The sequence below is a fragment of the Apus apus genome, chromosome 1, assembly GCF_020740795.1.
Source record: "Apus apus isolate bApuApu2 chromosome 1, bApuApu2.pri.cur, whole genome shotgun sequence".
NCBI classification, from domain to species: Eukaryota; Metazoa; Chordata; class Aves; order Apodiformes; family Apodidae; genus Apus; species Apus apus.
In genome coordinates, this window is record NC_067282.1 from 2,849,287 (window position 1) to 2,871,904 (window position 22,618).

General features: G+C 45.0%; 1 protein-coding gene across 4 annotated transcripts; it reads right to left on the reverse strand.

Annotated features, from left to right (window-relative positions):
• Positions 1–1,506: 1,506 nt before the first annotated feature.
• On the reverse strand, positions 1,507–19,569 carry LRRC32 (leucine rich repeat containing 32). 4 transcript variants are annotated; one of them, XM_051608705.1, is made up of 3 exons: positions 19,407–19,569; positions 10,214–10,304; positions 1,507–5,103 (listed from the first exon to the last, which is right to left on the reverse strand). In XM_051608705.1, exons 2-3 carry the CDS (start codon positions 10,298–10,300, stop codon positions 3,163–3,165), a joined length of 2,028 nt encoding a protein of 675 aa, XP_051464665.1. In that variant the 5' UTR covers positions 10,301–10,304; positions 19,407–19,569; the 3' UTR covers positions 1,507–3,162. The 4 variants fall into 4 exon arrangements, with proteins under 4 accessions (XP_051464665.1, XP_051464664.1, XP_051464663.1 ...); XM_051608704.1 differs by having other exon boundaries at positions 10,214–10,307; XM_051608703.1 differs by lacking the exon at positions 19,407–19,569 and adding an exon at positions 14,538–15,119.
• Between the last annotated feature and the right edge of the window lie 3,049 nt (positions 19,570–22,618).

Sequence of the window (22,618 nt, forward strand, 5' to 3'; positions counted from 1 at the left end):
GGAAAAGCCAACACCTTTGGAGACTAAGACTTGACTTTTTGTGGATAGCCAATGTGAGTCATGACTTGCTGAACTTCTAGAGACTCTCTCTGGGAGTGTTTCTAGAGTTTCCAGTGCTTATACCTACCTGGTCACTCTGGATCATTTTTGGAAAGAAACCACAGCAAATTGTGGCAAGAAATATTTGAAGGAGGTCTGTTGTCTTGCCTTATGGTAACAGCTACAGAAGGGAAGCTGCCTGTTGCATGTAGTAATTAAAATAAAAACAGGTTGCATAAACCTGACATGCTCTATCATGTATCCCAGAACCCCAGAATTCCCTGGCTTAGCAGCATGAGCTCTCTTGACATCAACAGAGGCTGTTGCAGAGATTTGATGAAGAAACAGTGATTGAGGGTGTAAATTTCCGTTACAAAATCATGGTCAAAACAGCAGCCTCCATCATACCAGCCTGTTAGGACGATGGGACTAACTAGGGAGAAAGATGGGTGGTGTGTCAGTAACAGCTACATTTGAGACAGGATCAGGTACTTTGGTGTTTGTGCTTCTTGCAGGCACAGAAGCAGCTGGGGGAGGCAGGAGTTAAGGCTGTCATCTACATACTCCTATTTTGAGGAATACTCTCACACAGAGCTCCCATTTCTTCCCGTTTTCCCAATCTTTGCTCTTTTATTCATATTTTCTTTCCCTCAAGCTCCTCATCCCATCCAAAAGAACAGAATTGGCTGGAGAGGGCTCATGTCACTTCTCAGTTGCTTATGCTGCTAACAGAGCAATCCAAATGAGCCATGATGCACTTCACTCCTGAGACTTTTTCCTCGAGAAAGCTGTTTCTGCTCCCAGGGAAGTCAATGGAAGCCTAATTAGTCCCAGATGTTTAGTAATAACAAGCACTTCCTTTTGGTAGAGCCAAACAAAAGCAGTGTTAAAACTGTTAATTAAATGGGTTTGGCTCTGTCATCGGGTTATTAACTAATTCCAGTCATGGCAGCCAAGATAATACTGGCTCTCAGAAGGAGATTTAATCTTGCCATGCTCAACAATAAAAGGCATGAACTCAGTGTGTGGCTAAATTAGCTGGTGTCCTGGCACACAGCTCAGTTTGCTTTCACACCAAAGGAGAAGTTCACCAACATCAGCATCAGGATCCCAGCTAACTCCTGGGGTTGTGCAAACTTTCTTCAACAAGAGTAAGAGCTTGAGCCAGTAGGTAGGGTTGGCTTTTGTAGGTGTTAGATTGGGCTCTGTTGCTGCTGACCCTCTGTGCAGCCTCAGTAGATGTCCTTGTTCTCCACTGGTTGTACTCTTAAGATACGGAGCAGAAGGTTAAAGGTCTAAGGTAGAGTCTGAACCATAGAAAAATAGGAAGACATGGGTTTGAATCTGTGGAGCATTCCAAGCTGGTGCTTTAATATATTCACAACCCTGTGCTTTTTACAAAATTCAAAGGTGTTTTTATTGTACAAAATTCCACAACAAAAACTACCAGCCAGTTTCTTACATAACTGCTTTAAAAATAGAATCACACACCTTTTTATTTATCTTTTTTTTTTTTTTTTTTTTCTGTAGTGTGTTCATTTTGACATTCACCAGCTGGAAGAAACAGAAACGGAGCAGCAATTTGACTCTGAGTTATTCACCTGGGCAGGTCTTGGTTTGACTTCTGTTTCTCTTGCCTGCCTTAATGTACAGTTCCTGGCATTAACAGATATAGCTCCTCTGGAAGCCACTGAACTTTTTTGGTAGGCCAGGCTCTTACTGTCAGGGAACTTCAGCTCAAAAGGCTGAATCTGCTGTCAGAGTATGGGAGAAAAGATATGTCAGTGTCAGGTTTTAGCAACACAACAGGTTGGCTGTGTTAAACCCATCACAGAATGAGGATCTCCATAACTTTCCTTGCAGAACAAATCTTTTTAGGGAGAGACAGAGGACATCTGATCTGAAAAAAGGCCCAGGGCTAGGTTCCCTGTGTATTGTTGTGTACCTTTAAAACACTTTATTGCTGTCTCACCTTCTGTGGCCTTTAAAAATAGAGCTTTTTTGGATTGTTTTTTTGCATTCAAATACAACTGTATGCAATGAGTTCCCAACAGTTTTCCTTACAAATATAAACACTTCAGTCCAATTTCAGCTGGTTGAAATCAATTCTCCAAGATTTTTCATTTTAAAAGCCTTCACCTCAGAGATTAATTACTTCACATTAAAACCAGTTAAATATGTATTGCACGTGAGGAGCAAATTTCTCCTCTTTGAGTTGAACTGTGGACCTGTGTGACCTTCTGAGCAGAGCTGGGTAAGATACAGTGCAGCTGTTTCACACCTGAGATTTCTCTTATGTCCCTTAGGGGTATTAAGTGCCAAGACTAAAGAACTTCATCTACCTCTCATCTCTTGCCCCAACAGCTGGTGCAACATACCACAAGCAAAGGGGGATATCCAAAGAGGTTCCTGCCACCAAGGTCTTTGGTTCCCAAGGATAGCTGTGGGTTTTTCTAAATGGCAGCCATCAGCACAACAGACATGAGCTGTATTTCTTCTTTTTTAATCTAAATTTTCATTGTTTTGGAACTCATGAGAGATTTGCAACCAACTTCAAGGCCTGAAGTCGTGTATATTGGCCAACCCTGTCTTGGCTTGCACGATTTAAGCTTAAGAAGGATTAGGAGGTGTCATTTCTAACCAGTTAGGAAGAAGCACAGCCCACAGCTGAAAGCAAAATATCTCATGGAGGCACATAACTTTGAGAAGGGTTTCCTGCTCAGCTGATGTCACCAACGACTGCCATAAAAAGGTGATTCAGTTAAAACACTCAATTTGCATGAAGTGCCTCTGAGCTTAGCGAAAAGTCTCAGGGCCCTTAGAGGCCTTTTTCTTTTGGTTTGGTTTAAATTACACATCCTCACAAACAAAAGCAGGGCTTTACAGTGGCCTCTTCTATCACTCTTGAAACTTTTAGAGAAGATCTGCTTGTCAATGAAGCAAGTGCAAAACATGGGGAATTTTCCCTGCAACCCAGAGCGCTGTAGGCGTGCAGTCCAGGGGCACATTAAAAACAGTCTTAAAATCCACAGTTAAAGATCAAAGATGAGAATTTCACCCTTCATTTCTACACACTGGCAGTGTAGCACCTGATTTCTTCAGTTTTCAAGGCATGTTGTGTTCCTATGCTTTAAACTGATGGCTAAAGTTTTGCCTGCGGAAGCAAAAAAATGAACCCACGCCGATGATGATCACGGATAAAACCAGCACAAATGTTAATATGATAAGGAAGTTGATTTTCTTCAGATCTTCTTTTTCACAGTCTTCTGGTCTAATATTCCCAACGTGCATCTCTTCCTGGTACCCGAAGTTCTGAGTGTACTGGCACGTTAAGTGCTCCACGTTGGGGATCTGGACATTTCTGTTTTGGATCATTGATGAGAGCCAGATGTTCCCACAGCAGTTGAGTGGGTTCCCAGTGAGATACAAATTTTTAAGAGAATTTTCTAGTGCTAAAATATTGCTGTTCTGTAATGTACTAAACCTATTGTTCCTTAGGTCCAGAACTTCCAGTGGGGAGTCACTACCCCACTTAGGAAGCCAGTTCAGCTGATTTTCAGAGAGGTTTAAATGTTTAAGGTGACTAAAACAAGGCAAGTCAATATTTAAATCTATCAGGCTATTGCCATGTAAATACAAGTATTCCAGAGACTTTTCCAGTCCTGATAATGCTTTGACTTCTATTTTCAGTCCAGGGTTCATGGAGAGATCCAAGACAATCAAAGAAGTCTTGTAGAAAGTGTATGCTGGTAGGATGTTCAACATGTTGTCTGTTAGGTACAAATACTGAAGAGCAGGAGAATCAACAAATGACACACAACCACTTTCTTCTCCAGCAAGTCTTTGCTTAGCTAATCCTGAGTACATGCTGCAAAGGCTGATATTATTGCTTTGTAAATTAAGCAGTCTGAGGTTGGCAAGACTTGAGAAGATATCAAACTGCAGGGTCTGAAGATGGTTGTTTTGGATATAGAGCTCCTGCAGATTTGACAGCCTGCTAGCATCTAGGAGAAGGTTCTGCAAAGCATTGTAGCTCAAGTCAAGGACAGTTAGGGAGATCAATGCACTGTCATAAGTTACTGCAAATGCCTGAAGACAGTTTTTACTGAGATTAAGGGTGTGAAGGGACAACATTGATTCAAAGAATTCATCTGGAATGGATTTGATTTCATTATAACTTAAGTCTAAATACAAAAGTTGGGATAAATAAAGAGAACTTTTGTTTCTACTTTGCTTCTGATCAAGAAGATGGAAAGGATCATCTAGCCACTCATTCTCCATATAGTCCATTTTATCATGAGGGGATTCAGCAGTGAGCTGGATTAAATTCTTTGATAAATTGAGAGTTGCCAGCTTATTTACCTGGGGGAAGACTGGGAAGTGAAGCAGTTTGTTTTCACTCAGATCCAAATATCTTAAGCTATATTCATCATCTGACTTTGCAGTGTGGAAGGTCTCAATGCTATTCCTGCTAAGGTCAAGTATCTCCAGCTGCCTGAGATTGAAATCAGAGATGCAAGTAATGGAATTCATGGAGAGATTGAGTTTGGAAAGGTTCAATAAAGTCTCAAAAGCACCTTCTTCTATTTCCATGATGATATTACTCTGAAGATCTATCTCCACAAGATTGGGAGATCCCTGAAACATCTTGTGTGAGATCATTATAATACTGTTGTCAGCCAAGTAAAGATACCGCAGAGCTGGAGCTTGTTTAATGAAATACTCAACCATCTCATTGTACAAACTGTTGTGGGACAAGTCCAGTATTTCCACCCTGGGTAGAAGTCCAAGGCCCTCTGTCCCATTCTGAGCAAGCTCATATAAACGATTATTGGCTAAATTTATTTCCAGCAAGCTCGTCATGTCTGCAAAGACTCCGGGAGCGATGAAGCTGATCTGGTTAGAGCTTAAATCCAGGCAGTGGAGGGAAGTGTGAAATGATAATGGCATTTCAGGGATGCTTCGAATCAGATTTCCAGACAGATCTAGTTTGTTTACATTCGGATGGAGCTCACGAGGGATTTGCTGAAGGTCTTTGTTGTGGCAAAATGCCTGTGAATTTCCCTGTCAGAAAGAGAGAAAAGAGGTTATCACATGACACACGAAAAACATCTTTCTTCTGAAACATCTTAGCATTCAGACAGAAAGAACAACAATCCTAACACTTCTTTGCAGCTAACAGCACTCATTTCATTTTGAAGACATTTCTGACTTGCAACAGTAGAATCATAGAATCACAGACTGGTTTGGGTTGGAAGGGACCTCAAAGATGATCTAGTTCCAACACCCCTGCATGGGCAGGGACACCTCCCACCAGCCCAGGCTGCTCCAAGCCCCATCCAACCTGCCCTTCAACACTGCCAGGGATGGGACAGCCACAACTTCTCTGGGCAACCTAGTCCAGAGTCTCATCACCCTCACAGGAAAGAATTTCTTCCTAAGATCTCAGCTAACTAGAGAGTTTTACCTGCATGTGTTACATGTATGTACCTTTCTCGTGGGGTCGTTTTAATAGTCCTGAATGAAAAAATTGTGCTCTCTTTTCATTGCAGTCAAGCACTGTTTCCTCACTTTTGTTCTGATGTTTAATTTTCTCAGCTTGATCACTGTACTACATTTGGCAAGCTCTACTTGCCACAATAAGTAGGTACCAGAAGAGTTCTGGTGTGTTGGTAGCATATGTCCCAAAGCAAGGAGGTGTAGTAACATGTAAAGATCCTGTGACACAAAAACCATCTCTCCTTTGTCCCACCCTCAGACATTTCATCATGTCTTCCTTTAGCCATGGCTTAGCTCAGCAATGTAACTTCAACCAAATGGGTTTTCAGCTACTCAAACACTTCTGATGCAAACCTCCAAACTCCTCCTGCTTTTACCATCCATATTTCTCCTTTTCTTAAGGCAACAGTTCCCTTCTTCTCATCTGTGGAGCCTGCCTTATGAAACCACCCATGCAAGACACTTGTGACACAACAGGGAAAAGAAAAGTTATGCAAAGTCAGCTTTTGAGAGGAAAAACAGCTGTAATGTGAAGTGAGGGTCACATCTTTTAAGTTCAATTCTCAGCAGCAGGGTAGAGCAAAAAACCCAAGTGTCAAAGTCAAATTCATCTTCTAGACACGTTTATTCAGTTGTGACTAGAACTGAACCTGTGGCCAGAACAGAATTTGGAATTTGTGTTCTGGAGGAACATTGGAAAGATGAGCATGATCATCTTTGCATAAATGTCAAGCTGTATTTTGTTCTTAAGGAGAACATAAGGGCAGCAGGAGGAAGTGGAATGTGAAAGGCTTAGACAGCATTTAATTCACTGGAGGAAAACTCTTGTTATGAATGTATTTGGGTGACTGGGTCATGGACTGTTTGTGGAGACATCAGGGGAAAAAAAAAAAAAAAAAGGGAAGAAAAAAAATCTGTTGAGTCTTAACTTCTGTGGAGAAGCAGAATTCAGATTCCATGACGCAAAGCTTTTCAGACGTTAGAGAAACATTCACAGTAAAAAAATAGTGAAAAACATCTGCTTCGTGTGAACTTTGAGGTGAATGAAGTGGCAGGTCTGTTTGGGGGAAGTGGGGCAATAGTCAGCGTTTTGTGAATCTCTTGTGCATCATGTGAGTTTTGGAGACAACACAAAAATGTGCCAGAGACAAGTAAGTGCTCATCCAAACTCTAAATACTCACAGGCTGCTCTACAATCCTTCCTATGATACAGCTTTCCCAAATATCCCTCCAAATATCCCTTTTTTTTCCCCTCCAAATTGCTCAAATCTTCCCCAGCTAAACAAGTTAGAACAAAAACAAACAAAAAAAAGAGAATGGAATTTTCTGGCTTCTTCCTGACATTATTTCTTTCCTGCAAAGCCACTGTGGAATTGCTTATTTTGAGCTAAAATGTGCACAGCTCTGGGCTTAGCTCTGAGGCTCAGGAGTGGAGCAGGAAGTCTCTTCTTCGTTTGGTGGAAGAGGGAGAAGCCAGAAGGATGCAAAAACCCAGAGTGAAAAAGCAGCCCCTGCTTTGCAGCCTGAGGCAGATGCCAGGTTTCTTCCCACACTTTGAGCCAGACCTCAACAAGTGCTGAGCACCCTCAGCTCCCTCCAGGCACCCAGTGCAGCAGCAAAAGTCCTGATCCAGCTCCTCTTGGCATCAGCTGGCTGGCTTTCAATGAAGCCAGTGTTGGAGAGGTCAGTTCCAGTTCACCACCTATCTTGCAGGATTGGGCCTTTAATCTCCTTCCACCCAAGGCTCCCAGTGTTAAAAGGGACTGATAAAATCTCTACCTCCCACTGTCTGCCATTTGTTTCTATAACATTACCCCTCCCACTGTGTTTTTTAAACCTTCATTCCTTTTCACTGACTATTTTGATCCTTGCTGAATTTCTTATCTACTCCGTTCTGCACCATTTTTTCTCCCCTGAGGCACAAACCACATGAATTTCATTCTCACCAGCACTAGGAAGAAAAGATGAAGCACTTCTCAGTGGGACAGAGCAAATGGCAGCTGTTGGCTTGTATCTCCCCTCCTCCCACCCCGAATCCCAATGGGTTGGCAGCCTGAGGCTGGAAAAGAGGTTTTTACTAGTTTCATGTTCCAACTTCACAACCTTTGCTGATGCTGCCACTGGTTTGTTTGAAGCCTGTTGATGAGAAATACTGCAGGGTGAGGACCCCTTGGTCCCTTCAGTGTCTGGTCCCATGCAGGTGCTTGTGAAAAAATGACCCAACAGCTCAAAAGTTGAGCATCAATTGGGTACTGACTCCAATTCTTCACTGATCAGCACTGAGTGGAAGCTGTCACCCACCTTAGTGAGAGCCCTGCCAAGAAAGCAGCTGGATCCAAGCTTCTGCTCATGTCCTCCTGTATCAGCTCATGGGCATTTGAACCAAAGAGTTTGGGCTGGAGCCACTTGGTGCTGAGTTGTGCTTGCAGATGGCCATGCCTATTCTCTAGAAAAGCTGTCCAGGTGGAGGCTCAGCTACCCAAGAAAATCTTAGCAGTTTGCCCAGATATCACCTATCAGGTGACCTCTGATAACCAGCTGTGCGTGTGTTCTTGCATGACCTCACTGCAAGATAATGTATAATGGTCAAAAACCCTTCCCTTCTACAAATTGCTTGAAGCTTCTGCTTTCCCAGTTAACATGAATTAGCAGAAACATTTTTCTTTGGGAGGGAAAAGGGTGGTTTGGATGTGGTGTTGGTGGATGTGGCTTAGGGGAGAACTTTGTAGAGTAGGGATGATGGTTGGACTCGGTGATCCCAAGGGGCTTTTCCAACCTGAACGGTTCTATGATTCTATGAAAACAGGAAGTAGTGAAAGCCCCTCTCCTTGGATGTCACTATGAGGAAGAACCTCCTGACATTGAAGCTGTGCCTTGTTGTCCCTCAAACAGGCAGATGTGCAGTAACTTGTATAATCAGTGCAGCTCACTCCCATGTCAGGGGTCTGCTAGGACTGTTATCTTCCTAAAATGCCTTTTACAAGACTTTGATTCAAAGACAGGAGCACCAGTGGTGAGTACAAGAGGGGCACAGGTTTCTGACTCATGCCTCTTCCACAAGATTTGGAATAGAATTTTCCATTTCTGAGCCTTTCCTGACCTAAAGGTGTCACCACAGGGAAAGTACAACATAAACCAGCAAAACTGAGATAAAAATAATCAAGTGAAGTAAGAAGGACTCTCAGTGGACCCATCAGGTTGCCCAGTAGCTCCTTCTTTCTTTAACTGTGTTTGGATTTACACCTTCCTGCTTCCATTGGACCAAACGCCCAGAGAAAGAAGATGATCAACATCAACCCTAGTGATGTTGAGCTGTTCATTTACACCAGATGAGCCCCCCAGCCCCCAGATGCAGCCTGTTCTCTGTTGGAGCTGAATTTATCCCAACCCCATTGCACAGAGCCTTCAGCTGTTGGCTCGATGAAAGCAGTTTACAGTGGAGTGGTGGAAACAAGGATGTGTTTACTTCTCAGCCTGATCTGTGACCCATCAAGAAATGGGACAGGACAAATCTGCTTGGATCCTCCTTGTGTGTCTCACCCAGCCTGCATGTGACCCTGATACATGGGACTCAAACTGTCATGTTTACAGCAGCTTGATCAGTCTTCCCCCTCCAGCCAATGAACTCAGCTACCCAGTCACCTTCCCAAGCTATTTTATATATATATATATATATATATACACACTAGGTCTTAATTTCTCTGGAATTTAGGAAGTGCAAAAATACAGCAGGGTGGGCAGGAATGGAATGAGTCCCATAAGGGAGATAGGTACAACTAGCAAATTATTTTTTCCCCCCTATTTTGGAAATTCTTGACAATTGTGCTGAATGGCTTCAATGTTTAAAAAGAAAACAAAAACAAAAACAAAGGAAAGAAAGGAAAAGGAAAGGAAAGGAAAGGAAAGGAAAGGAAAGGAAAGGAAAGGAAAGGAAAGGAAAGGAAAGGAAAGGAAAGGAAAGGAAAGGAAAGGAAAGGAAAGGAAAGGAAAGGAAAGGAAAGGAAAGGAAAGGAAAGGAAAGGAAAGGAAAGGAAAGGATTTTAAAATGGCCTGTTACCATCAGAAGCACTTGGACATGGGAGGGAGAAAGTTTGGCTGTGAAGAACGTTTATAATATTGTACCAGGTGCTTGAAAAAATTCTAGGAGCCAGTTTTGTACTGGAGCAAGGGGTTTTGTCACTCCTTTTACCTCCAGCAGAAGTCAAGGACAACTCCCCTGGCAGCAGTGTTCTGTCAGGGCAGACGAGGTCAGTCTCTGCTGTTACAAAAAGGCTGGTATAGATGTATTTCACAAAAGATGCTTTTTTATTTGAAGCACAAAGAACTCAGGATGAATATAAAGGACTCAGTTTTAGGTCCAAGGTTTTTCACTGACTCAGCCACATCCCTGTGCACTCTTGGGGAAATCAGATCAAATTTCTTTCAACCAGCTCACCCTTATTAAAAAATGGACATAGTGACCCTTCTTTTTTTCCCCCCTTTTATGTGCTGTCAGGACAGCAAGGACATAGCCCAAGAACAGCCTGGAGAGCAAAGCCGTCTCTGTCCTCCTGAAGACCCTGGTCTTTGGGGGGGTTTCTCTTTGACAACCAGTAAATATTTGTGCAGTGCTGTAACAAGGGGCTCCCAACCATATCCAGGATCTAAAGGGGCCCAAGTAGGGAAACAGCCTTACCATTTCACAGGACACCACCACTGTGGGCTGATTGTTGGAGGTGCCTCTGTTCACCACTGCCAGGAAGAAGATGATGTACAGTTTCATGGTGCTGCTGGAAAAGATGATTACGGTTAGATTTCAAACGTGGCACAGTTAGATTTCAAAAGCTGGCGCCAGGTCACTGTCTAACGTGGAGAAACAGACACAGGGTGCAATAAATGAGCTGGTTTCTGAGCCTACAGCACTTCCAACCCACCTCTGCACCCTTTTCAGCCTGGTGGGAAAAGAAGACATTTATGTGAGGACTTGAAAAGAAGGTCCAAGGCATTTCCTGGGATTGCCCCAGTGTGTTTCCAGCAGTTACCTAGATGACACCCAGGGCACCCCATGAAGTCCAGGTGCTCAAGCTGGGCATTGTGTCTGGAGAAAGACAATGACTGAAGACTGAGTTACCCCCACTGTCCCCAAAGAGGCAGCTCAGGTACTTTCACTTCGGCTGGAGCCTTGGAGTGCCAAGTCCTGAGCAAAGCCAATGGGCTTCCATTTCCATCCACAGCATTTTCCACTCCACTCATCACAGAATGCCAAAGAGCTCACACAGTATCACAATATCCCTGTGGTTGGAAAAGACCTTCAAAATCATTGAGTCCAACCACAACCCTAACTCTGCCACGTCCACCACTAAAGCCTGTCCCCTGCCACCACGTCTGTCTTCTTAGATGTCTCCAGGGATGGTGGCTCAACCACCTCCTCAGACAGCCTGGATCACCAAGTCCAACTCTTGACCCAGAATGGGACAACCCCAAAGTTCACACCATATCCCTGAGGGCACAGTCCAAAAGTTTCTTGAATATTGTCAGGTTCTGTGTCACTGCTGCTTCCCTGGGGAGCCTATTGCAGTGCTCCACCTCCCTCTGGGTGAAGAATCTCTTCCTAATGTCCAAACAAAACCTCCTCCTGCACATCTTCCTGCCATTCCCTCAGGTCCTATCACTGGTCACCAGAGAGGAGAGGTCAGTACATCCTCCTCCTTCCCTAATGAGAAAGCAGTAGCTGCCATGAGGTCTCCCTTCAGTCTCCTCTTCTCCAGGCTGAACAGACCAAGTGTCTTTAGCTGCTTTTACACACTCACCCAGATTTGTTGAGTTAATATAAACAGCTGCAAAAAAATGGCCTGAGAACTTTTTGTCCAAATATTAGTTTCCCATTTCACACATCCCAGGTATGGGAAGGCTTTTAAATACATTTGAAAATGTATTTTAAATACATTTGAAAGCAGATGCCTTACGAAGAGACAGATATAAAATTGAATAGATTTGTGTGAAATGAAGGATTCATTGGAGTTTAACTGGTTGGAAAGGACCTCAGAAAACAGCACAGACATAACTGCAAAAGGAGCAAACAACCCTGGGAGGCTGGGCACTGGGCAATGGGAGAAAAATGCAAATGAATCCAAGGCACAGCATTTGGCCTTCAAGTATTTTGTTTCCAATTGGACATGAATGAGGTGTCTGGCTGTGGTTGCCACTGACATGAGTTCCAGATACAAGTTCTTTATGGAACCTCTGTTGCATACACGCTGAATCTGTCTGTATTTGTAGGGAAGGGAACCAGATGTGGGGGGATTGTTGCACAAGTTCAGTGATGATTCAGGGAGTGGAACATCTCCCTGATGAGGAAAGGCTGAGGGAGCTGGGTCTCTTTAGTTTGGAGAAAAGGAGACTGAGGGGTGACCTCATCAGTGTTTACAAATACGTAAAGGGTGAGTGTCAAGAAGATGGAGTTAAGCTTTTTTCAGTTATGACCAGTGATAGGACAAGGAGTAATAGATACAAATTGGAGCACAGGAGGTTCAAGGTGAATATCAGAATTTTTTTTTTTTACTGTGAGAGTGACAGAGCCCTGGGACAGGCTGCCCAGAGAGGTTGTGGAGTCTCCTTCACTGGAGACATTCAAACCCTCCTGAACACGTTCCTGTGTGATGTGCTCTGGGTGACCCTGCTCTGGCAGGGGGGTTGGGCTGGGTGATCTTTCCAGGTCCCTTCCAACCCCTAGGATTCTGTGATTCTTGCAGGCAGATCTAGGCTGGTCCTGTCCACATCCAGAGCTGGTGAGACACACACCAGCTCCCAGCTGGAAGCCAAGCAGCAGTGATTAGAAAAGACTTGCCAGAAACAAGCCTGCATCTGGCAAGCTCCAAATGCAGGCCAATCCCAGGCACATGTGCAGCCAAAACCCAGCATCAGTGTCCTGTTTCTCAGTGGCTTCCACCCATAGAGCACCAGGAGGGTGGAAACATATTGGAATCACTCCCAGTTGGTGGAGATCCCTCTGCTTAGTCACTGTTTGAGGGATGCAGCTGATGGCCACGCTTCCAAGCAGCAGTGGCAATTGCTGAATGTCAAAGCCAACAGGTTCCCTACAGGAACTTGCCCATCCTTCCACTTCCGAACCAGAGAAAAGGAGAAACTGAGGAGGTTCAGACCTGTGCTCTGTTTTCAGATTGCACATTCCTTCCACTTCAGGGAAACAACTAGTGATGGATGATGATCTGGGACCTCAAGGTGAACGAGCTCAGAGTTTGTCATTGAGGCTCAGCAGAAGGATCAGAAATCTGTTCCTCATCTCTAAAACAAGACCAGGGATGTTAATTCTCAATCTTTTTCTTTAATGTTTGCTAAACATGCCAAAATCATCCTATGGAAGGAGGAATTGTTGATATCACCCTAATGTCTCTGTCGTTCCCCCTCTGTTCTGGCTTAGAGGAGTGAGGAGTCTCCTCTAAGGAGGAGAAAATGAGTTTTATCATCTGGGTATTAATTTGCTGTAATTGAGAGAAAAGACAAACACACCGATGACTACAAGGCTTTACTCAGAGCCCTCAAATGGAAGTTGTTCCTGTTTAGATTCAATGAATTAAGCTGAGGAGATCTCCATGGATATTACCCACAACAGGGCACCACCCTGCTGGACAGTGTGCGCCCTGTGGGCTCTGCAATGTCTTCTTTTGTCACACTGCTAGTGCAAAAAAAACACAACAGTCCCTTTGCTTCTGAAATGGTAAATCTGACACAATCCAGTGTCTTAACATGCTTTGAAACTTCCTGAATTGTAAGATCATAAAGCAACTGGTAAACTGATTTAAGGGTTTGTTGTGTCAGACAGATTTGTATCAAGCAAGGATGTTGTCCCTCAAGGTTCTTCTAAGCTGGCTGTCACACCCTGAAGCACTAGGATGTGGTGGTCTCTTCCAGTCTGAGACCACTTGGACTTTGTCCACAAGAGGGTAAGCCAATCCTCACGGTACAGCACAACCTCCTTGCTCATGGAGATTCCATTCCTTAGGTGGTTTTCAGTTCAGCTGTCCAGCTGAGGAGCTTTTCCCTGCCTAGTTTTTCTCTGGACAACCCTTAGACCCTCCTTAGCAACACTTAGCATGACACATCACTGGATCCCTCTCCTCTCTGCCCTCTGGGCAGGTCTCAGATGTCCAACATCCTCTCCCAGCACAGACCTCAGGGCTCACAGGACCTCCATCGACCTGCTGTCAGAGATCACCACTAAACCCTGCCTGCTAACACCGGCACTGATGTCTCTAACCACAGCTTATTAAAAGCAGTCTGGGAGCAGCAGTAGCAGCAACTCAGTCTAAAGGAGCTTTTATTGCTCTGAGGCTTTCCCAGAGTTGAAGCAGCTTCATGTTTGGTGCCAGTTTGCTCCCACTGGCAGCTGTGATAAAAATCTCAGCACACCTCAGAGCAGGACTGAGCTGTGAACCCCATTCAATGTCACACCTTTCCACCATGGTACTTCAAAATTACTCAGCTCCATATCAAATATATAGATTATTCCAGTGAATAACACCCCCTAGGACACTGAAGTGGGTCAAATAATTTAGCATCTAGAAAAAGTTTGTTACCCAAATCACATCAGCATATCCAATTAAGGGATGGGAGGGCAGAGACAGAGAAGAGCAATTTGCCCCAGGGTACGTTTGAAACTGGAGGAATCAGGGTTTAATACCAGTTTGCCCAGATCCCACTCCAGAACAATATTTGCCTCTGTCTCTGTTAAAATATTAACCCTGAAACCACTTCATAGGTGTTGCTTGTAGCTACCAACAGCAGCACCTTCCCAGTTTCCCCCAAAGGTAATTTTTGTTACTGCTCAGGCAATTAACAGAGACATTGTCCTGTGCCAAAGAGAGGTTCAATACGAGAGATTATACAAAACAGAAACCAAACTCCCCGGGGTCTGATCTTTCTTCACACAAGACTCTTTTGCTGCTAAATCAGAGCCTTCAGGGTTAAAAAGAGTGAATACTTGAATATTTCACAGTTACCTTGTTTCAAGGGTTTCTGGCGTCCCCAAACACGGCTTATCATGTCTTTAGAAAGCATATCCAGCTCTTCAAAACTGGCTCCCTCCTGGTACTGATGAAATTTTCCTTCAGCTTCATGTTCACCCACTCGGGACGCCAAGAGGCTCACTCGTAAGTTCCCAGTGAAGGCATTTTCAGGGAAACAACCTTATTTGGGACAGTGTCTGCTTTAAATTACGTTGCCTGTTTTCCTCGGGACTCCTCTCCGGGCTCTCGCTGGGTCCTAGTCACCGTAGCGCTCCAGATGGAGTCAACTACTGCAAGACATCCTGAAGTCCTTGCTGGGGGCAGGCGTTGGGAAACCAGGGGGATTTTTTTTTTTGCCAGAGAAGCTGTCAGGATGGGGCCAGGGGTTGCTCAGGGGAGTAAGTGGCTGATCCTTGCTGCTGCCATTGTTAGGTTGCGTGCGCGGTGCGAGGCGGCGTGTTTACTTTAGGGTTTTGTGTCCACGAGTTACATTCCTGGAGAGTTGCAGCCTCCTACCCTTGCACCTAAATCTCTCTCTGCATCGTTAGCAAAACAGCACTTGGGGGTTATTAAAGGTTTCAGATTCACGGCTGAGAAATATGAAGCCCAGAATCTGGAAAACCTGTCCTGGAAGGAATAACTCGTTGCTTCTCACCAAGCAGAATGTGAGAGCAGGCTGCTGGCAGGACAGGGGTTTGGTGACAGCTGGAAAGCACCTGACCTGACGGGTTCTCCTGACACCAGGCAGGAGTTAGGGAGACTGATAAGAGCAAAGAAGTCGGAACATCCAGCTGAGCTCCTGAATTTTTGGCAGCGAGCGCAGTGCTGAGCCTACCGAGCCTGCTAGGAAAAAATCCCATGGCTGAGGGGGTGCTTTTGTCATGCAGATGATTCTTTCGGCTTTTTATTTATTATTTTGTGCTGCCCTCTAGGGCTGGAGCAGCTGTCTGATCGCTGGTTTCCTTGTTTCCTTTTGCTAATTAAGAGCTGCTTCTGGAAAACCAGCCTTTCTGTCTATTTTCCCCTTTGCTGTCTCCCAACTTCAGGACCCTGAACTGCTGCAATGCACTTTTCCCATGGCTGAAATAACGTGCCCAAGAGCTGGGCTGTTGACACCTCTTTTGCTTTGCAATACACCCTGAAATAAGAGGCATAAATGCTGTGAAGAGGCAGATGGATGTACGAGAGCAAGACAGGGAATGATTAGGTGCAATGGACCAAAAAAAAAATCCACATTTAGCTCTCAGGAGAACAGCCTGCCAGGGAGATTGTCCCAGCCCTGGACAAGTTCTTATTGCCTGAACTCATTAGACTAGTTCTGATCACCTTCTCCATCACAGTATCTTGAGCTTCCCTTGGTCAGACCTGGCTGCAGTGCTGTTTTTCACCTAATCCCTTTGACTCCCTGGACACAAGCCCTCCTTCTGCAATCCTCTGGGATAAGCAGAAAAGTCAGGGTAAAGCTGGGGACCACTGTGGTGTTCAGAGTTTTAAATGCCTTTTTGGATGCTCTGGGTTTAAGAGTTCACCTCCCCAGCAGCATGTGACAGCTCTTGCCAAGCATAGACACTTTTGCAAGGAAAACCTCAAATATTTGAGGTCCTCAAGACAAGAAAAATCCTTTTTTAAAATTTATTATTATTTTTTTAGGAGGACGTTTTGATTTTACTTGAAGATAGAATGCAAATATCATGCCTATAATGCAGAGACGTGAGTGCCCTGGGTGATTGCAGCTTCCCTGGATGTTCAGAGCACTGAGGGAAGTCTGGGATAAAAAATAATAGCAGGTTTTTTGTTGGTTGTGCTTTTTAAAAAGCTCTGTTCCTCAAGAAGTTCTACTGAGTGGCCAAGCAGCTGTGCCAGCTGAACTGTGAAAAGAGCCTGGACAGAAACAAATGCCAAAGCAGGAGGGAAGGGCATGCACTGATTCTGCTGCTCAGGATTTTGCTTCATTAAAACCACAGCCTTGGAGGACACCAACCAGTCTGGGAAAGATCAGCTCTGTTGTTACTATCTTTGCCTTTTCCTAAAGGGGATCTGACAGAACATAGTTTCAAAGACCCTGATGTATTTGGCTGACTTCCCATTTTCAATATTGCTGTGCTTTGTGTTATCCAGCATTTTATACCTTGAAGTGTTGTTGAAACTTGAGCATCATACATGCTTGGTAGCCACCTCTACAGAGCAAGGGTTGTGTCCGTTGGGCAGATCAGGTCATCTCCTTTGGGCAGATTTGAGAATCAAGCTCTTGCACCTGCACAAAAGAGCAAGGGCAGTCCCTTCCCACTGCCAAAAGGTTTGTACCCATGACTCAGTGGTCATGGCACTAGATGTGATGCTTGGGGACTTGGCTTGGTAGAGTTAATGGTTGGACTCGATGACCTTGAAGGTCTTTTCCAACCTAAGTGATTCTGTGGTTCTGTGTGAAATCAGGCCCTTCCTGATTTTCCTGTGGTCTCCTCAGCAATCGCTGCCTGCTCAGTTTCTCCCAACATCATCTGGGTTTCACCCCACATCACCCAAAGCCAGAGACACCTCATCTGAGCTCTCCTCCAAACCTTCTTCCTAGCCTGGCCCAGGACAAGAAGGAAAAGCAAATCCCAGTCTCTGGCTCTCATGAGCTACTCCATAATTTGCTGCAGGTTCCCAAGGGTTTCAGATTAACAAGAATATGTCTTGACCATCATGTTTCTTGAACCTCCAGACCTGTTGGAGTCTGTCCATCCAGAATACTGCTGTTTTCGAAGGCATTGCTTTTGGGTTAAGTCCTGTGTCCAGCTGCATGAATCAAACTCTCCAGAGAAGTAAACAAAACAAGATCCTGCCTTAGAAAGTGAGTATGAACTGCAAGGGCAGGAGAGGGGCAAGATTTGCTCCCTTTCGACTGGAATAGCTCCCTGGTGATTCATCCCACCAGGGAGCTGCAGACAACATTTATATTAACCCTATTAAAAAAATAAATAGCCCATGGCATCATCAGCCACAGCCTTTGAGAAAGAGGCACAGCTCCAGCTCCTGAGGCCCTACAACATCTCCAGGCACTGCTTCTCCTGGTTCATTTTGCTCCTGCCACCTGCACTGTGCTTGGTCTTTCATGGGCAGCCTGCTGCCTGCCTGGTGTCAAAACCACACACCAAAATAAGGACTCCTACATCTCCTGGAATCCCAGTGTGACTTTTCTTCCCTCTGTTAAACCTACTTTCCTGTCTCTGTGTTCTCTCTCTACATTTACCTCTATCAGGTCTGCAGCCAATAACATTTCTCCACCAAAAATTTCCTTTTTACTTAACTGGACACACAGGCTCTAGCCAGTTCCTCTACTTTATCACCCTTTTTTCTACTCCTTTCTCCAGGAGAGAAAATGTAAGTGAATGAGAATTGCATGAAACCCACCACCCTGGAGATTTTGTGAGTGAGGGGCTGGGCAAAGGGACAGAAACAGAAGGGAAATGGAAAACACTTCCACCAACAAAACCTGATATAAACAGGCATTTGAAGTTTAAAACTATTTGAACATAAAATACTCTCCCTGGAGAAAAAAAATTCCTAGAGAAACACAAATTCAGGAACCAAACCAGAACCTTTTCTCACCAGTTTGAATGAAGGTACAACAAAAAGACAGAAAAATGGACTTTTAATTCAGCAATTTTTCTTTTGCTGACAGGGGACTCAGTGTTTGAGAAAAGGTAGACTCAATTTATGTGATCCAAGAGGAGATGAAGCAAAGTGAGGAGAAATATTTCTGATGGGTTTGACTTGTACGATCCTGGTACCCCCCTTGAATTAATCCATCATTGCAGCAGCCAAAGGCCAAACACTGATACAGTCACTGATCTGTAACCATCTGCTTCAAAAAGGAGTGACTGTGAGTTTTTGTCATTGAAAACTGAACTATTTAAGCATTTTAGAGTAAATAGATGATTATAAATCTTAAATAATTACATGTTAGTAAAAAACCAAAGTTTCCATTCTTGTGGAAAGCCAAAGCCAGACTTTGGCTTCTATTTAAGGGAAACACCTTTGTACTTTTATCAAAAATACAACAGGGTTTGGCTTTAGAAAATTATTTGCGACTTTTAGATAAAATAGGATTTTCTAGAAGTTTACTGTTCCCAAATACTGCCTAAATGTTAATTCCTGATAACAGTCCAGATGCAGCAAAACATTCTCAGCAAGTCACCATTCACCCAAGGTGACTTTCAAGCTGTCAGGATCTTAAGAGTAGAAAAATAACCCTGCCATCTCACACCTCGTGCTCCAACGGTGAGAGCTCAATGACAGCACTGACAGTGAGAGGAGCAGAGGAGACAAACATCATTTTGCCCATTCTACCCAGGGACTGTGTGATTTGCCCAAGGTTATATTAGGGTTCAGTGTCAGAGACCTGGGCGAGCAGCGTTTAACCAGCTCACAGCGCTGATCTCTGCAGCACTCCTGGGTCAGAGTGTTATGATGCAGTAAAACCATAAATAGACTAAAGTCCTGCGAAGAAAGGGAAAAAAAAGTAGAAAAATCTCCCCATCTCTTGTTACTGTAAACACAGAGCATAACAGCAAAGAAGGCATCTGACAACTGTATTGTTATAAACTAACCGGTGCCTCCTTAACGTAAAGGATCTAACTCACTGCAGTGCAAGTCCCTCATGGATTGAACCACAGCTGTGTGGACAGAGCCATCTACACAGTGTGTTTAGGCAGTTCCTGAGCCTAAGCATAAACACAGTATATTTTATTTATACAGTACCTTCCTCATCTGTGTTATTTTTAAAGGCTGCAGCTCTAAGCTGCTGGAGCCCCTGTCTCTCCCGCAGCCGAAAGCTCAGCTTTCCAGCCGGCTCCCGGTTCCGCACTCGTCTCCACGTACCTGCTCTGTGGCTGGAGAGGAAGAGAAGGAGGAGGAGGTTTTGCCTCTGCTTGCAGTCTTCTGTCTCCCAGACTCTCCCAGCAGCCTTTCCAGCACAAGCTGAGGAAGAGTTTCCTTGGGGAAGTCGTACCTCTGTTGCATGCCAGCTGACTAAAACTCTGCGAGCTCCGAGAGAAGTTTGAAGTCAGAGGGAAAAAAAATGCTCCCCATAGACTGGTCCTTGAATTCATTCCTTCACAGTCATGAGCTCTTATATATTCCCAGGCTCCCACGAGCACGTGAATACATACCTCTGTAATAGTTTTAAAATGTGTGTGTCCTCTGTGCTTCTCTCTATTTTCCATTTCGTTCACTCAACCTTGGCTTATTTCCTGCAGTTTCTCAGCTGGTAATTACGCTCCTCTCGTATTGACACATGAAACAGTCTGTGAATACCACAAAAAATCCCCTCCACAGGCTTCAGGGGCACGTGCTTGCCTCTGAAGTTCTCTGTGCCTGTCCCACAGATGTGAGCCGGTGCTCTCAGCCACACGGACCTGCAGGTTCTTGGGGGGCAATGCTGGCTGGGGGAAATCATGGGGAGATGGAGATGGCTGGGAGCCTTCCACTCCAAGTTCGTGCAGGATGGGGTCTGTAGGAAAAGAGGGATAGGGCAAACACATCACCTTTGGTGTCCCAGCAGCTCAGGTGAGCCTGTGTGGCACAGCAGTGGGATGGCCAAGTGCACCTGTGGTGGAAAGGATAAATTCAATTTAATGCTTGAATGGGTAATAACAGAAATGCTTTCTAAAAAGGGCAGTGGAACAGATCATGATTTCTTTTCCTAGGGTGTGAAACTCCCTTTTACTTCAGAAGCAATTCTCTCCTGTAAATCACTGGGAGACCTAGACACTGTCCATGGCATCTTCTGCTTAGGAGCAGTGCCTGGGCAGGTGTCCACTGGCTCCACATGTCATTTTGCAGGAATACAAACCTCTGATGGTGTTTTCCCAGCTCCTGACTGGGTGCCTTAGGACCAAGCTGAGTCTTGGCTTTGCCAGCAAGGACCTGACCTCTCCTGGGCCTCTCCATCAAGGAGCCCCAACAGGCACTAATGACCAGTGCAGACCTCCCACTTTCTCCCCTAGATGCATGAGGAACATGTCCACTGAGCGACCTGCCCCTTGGAGTAGATGTTTGACTTCACCATTGAGTGTTTCCCCACTGTGCACCACCATTCCCCACCCATGATGGTCAATACATTCCCCCAAAAGACTGAGGTGCTGACTCCCTTCTCCTGGGCAGCATCAATTCTATCCCTCTTTCCTCAATCAGCTTATCAAAATCAGATAAAAGCCACGTCCTTAAATACCATGTGCCAAGCAGCTTGGAGGACTCTGCTAAACATATACCAGCTCCCAGGCTTTGCTTCTCTTCCTCAACATGTTCCTGTTCATTTCCCATAGCACACCAGCTCCTGCATGTCAGAGTTACTCCAGATCTGCAGCATACTGGGAATCTCAAGATGAGAACATCTACAGATGTGGAAGATGTGGTTTGTTAAATATTGCTGTAAATATATTTTGCACATGTCGTTGCAGTAAGTCTGGCATGGGGCTAATAAACTGAATAATAATGTGTACAGAATGATAAAGAAGTAAAAAAATCATGGTTTGATGACTGCACTAGCTGTTGCTCATGTAGGTGTGTGGCTGCATATGTATATTAACTAAAGGTCAAAAGCTTAACAATTGGGAATTAAATGATCTCTCATTGACTTGACAACAGAAGCAGATCCCACAGAGAAGTTTGCTTGTGTGCAGCAGTCCAAAGATCTTATCCATGTCCTCAGAATAGCTTTTCTACTGGACACAGGTAGTCCCAAGAATCCAGGGAAGTACCAAGGAGTGAGCTAGTGGTCTGAAAGCTGTATGGCCCTGACAGCCCCCTGCTAACCTAGCTGCTCACTATCACTCCACCTGGTGGCACCATGCCTAGCCAGCATGGCTGCCCTTTGGGTTGGCATGAGCTCAAAGTTGATGTGTTGATGCACAGCTCCTACCCACGCCAGAACTCACCTCTCAGTTCTTGCTGGCTTATTTAGCCAGGACTGACCCACAAACAGAGCTCACCAAGGCACAAGGGCATGTTGAATCCCCTCCTGTCACCATGCCAGACTAACCTGATGGCCAACTTGATGTCACTGCAGCCATGCCTGGAGGACAGCTGTGGACCTGCTGCTTAGGGACAGGTGTCCATTTGTATTTTCCAAGTAGTGCATGGTTAACTAATAGGAAAATGACCTATCACAGCAAAGATAAGAAGTTTCCTGACAATAAATTTCAGAGTCGTATGAAAGCAGAAGGAATTATTCCCACAGACCCTGCTCATCTCTGGTGTTGGGCTGCAGAAGACAGCTCAATCTATGGCCTATTTCCAGTAACACCCAGGTGTTGATGCTTCTCCAGTTGCATCTCTCCCATTAAATATGTGTCTCCAGCAATCTCTGGCTTGATCCACACAGGCCTGGCCCTTCTCTAGAACAAGCTGGCGACACCCAGGTTTGTAGCATTCAGATGTCTAGCTCTGGGTGGTGTCATCAAAGTCCTGGGGTTGTTGTTCCACCATTACATTTCTTCCAGAGTGCCCTGAATAATGTGGAGACACAGTGTGCAAAGCCCACTGGAACAGTGCTGGAGGACTTTGTGGAGCAGAAGAAATTTGATCTGATGCAGGCCCTGAAAGAAACCCCAGGACTACACCCTGCTTGGAGGGAACAAGCTGGCTTGTTGGGGAAGGGTGCCCATGTGGTTGACTGTGGGGAGCCAGGTTATCTGACAGCATCAAGTACTGCAAACCTGAGGATCCTAGGAGGGACACCACGCCCTGGACGCTTGTAGCATCATGCCTCCAAAACTTCTTAAAAACACCAATCCTGCAATGATTCCTGCTGGTACCTGCCATGCACCCATCCTGCGTGTCTCCACGCCAGGGCAGCAGGATGCAGCAACCAGCAAATCCTGCTGCAAAGAAAGGTTCACATGTCAGTGCTGGTGACACAAAGTCAACCCCTCCAGGTCTCATGGGATTCCTGCTCTTCCGTGGGAGAGGCAAGCAGGCTTGGCTGGTGGGACTGGCATGGAGACAAGCATAAACAGAAAGCAAAACTCCCAGCTACTGAGATGCTTCAAGACATCACTGCCAGGATAAGCATCATTATCTTCAGCTGACGT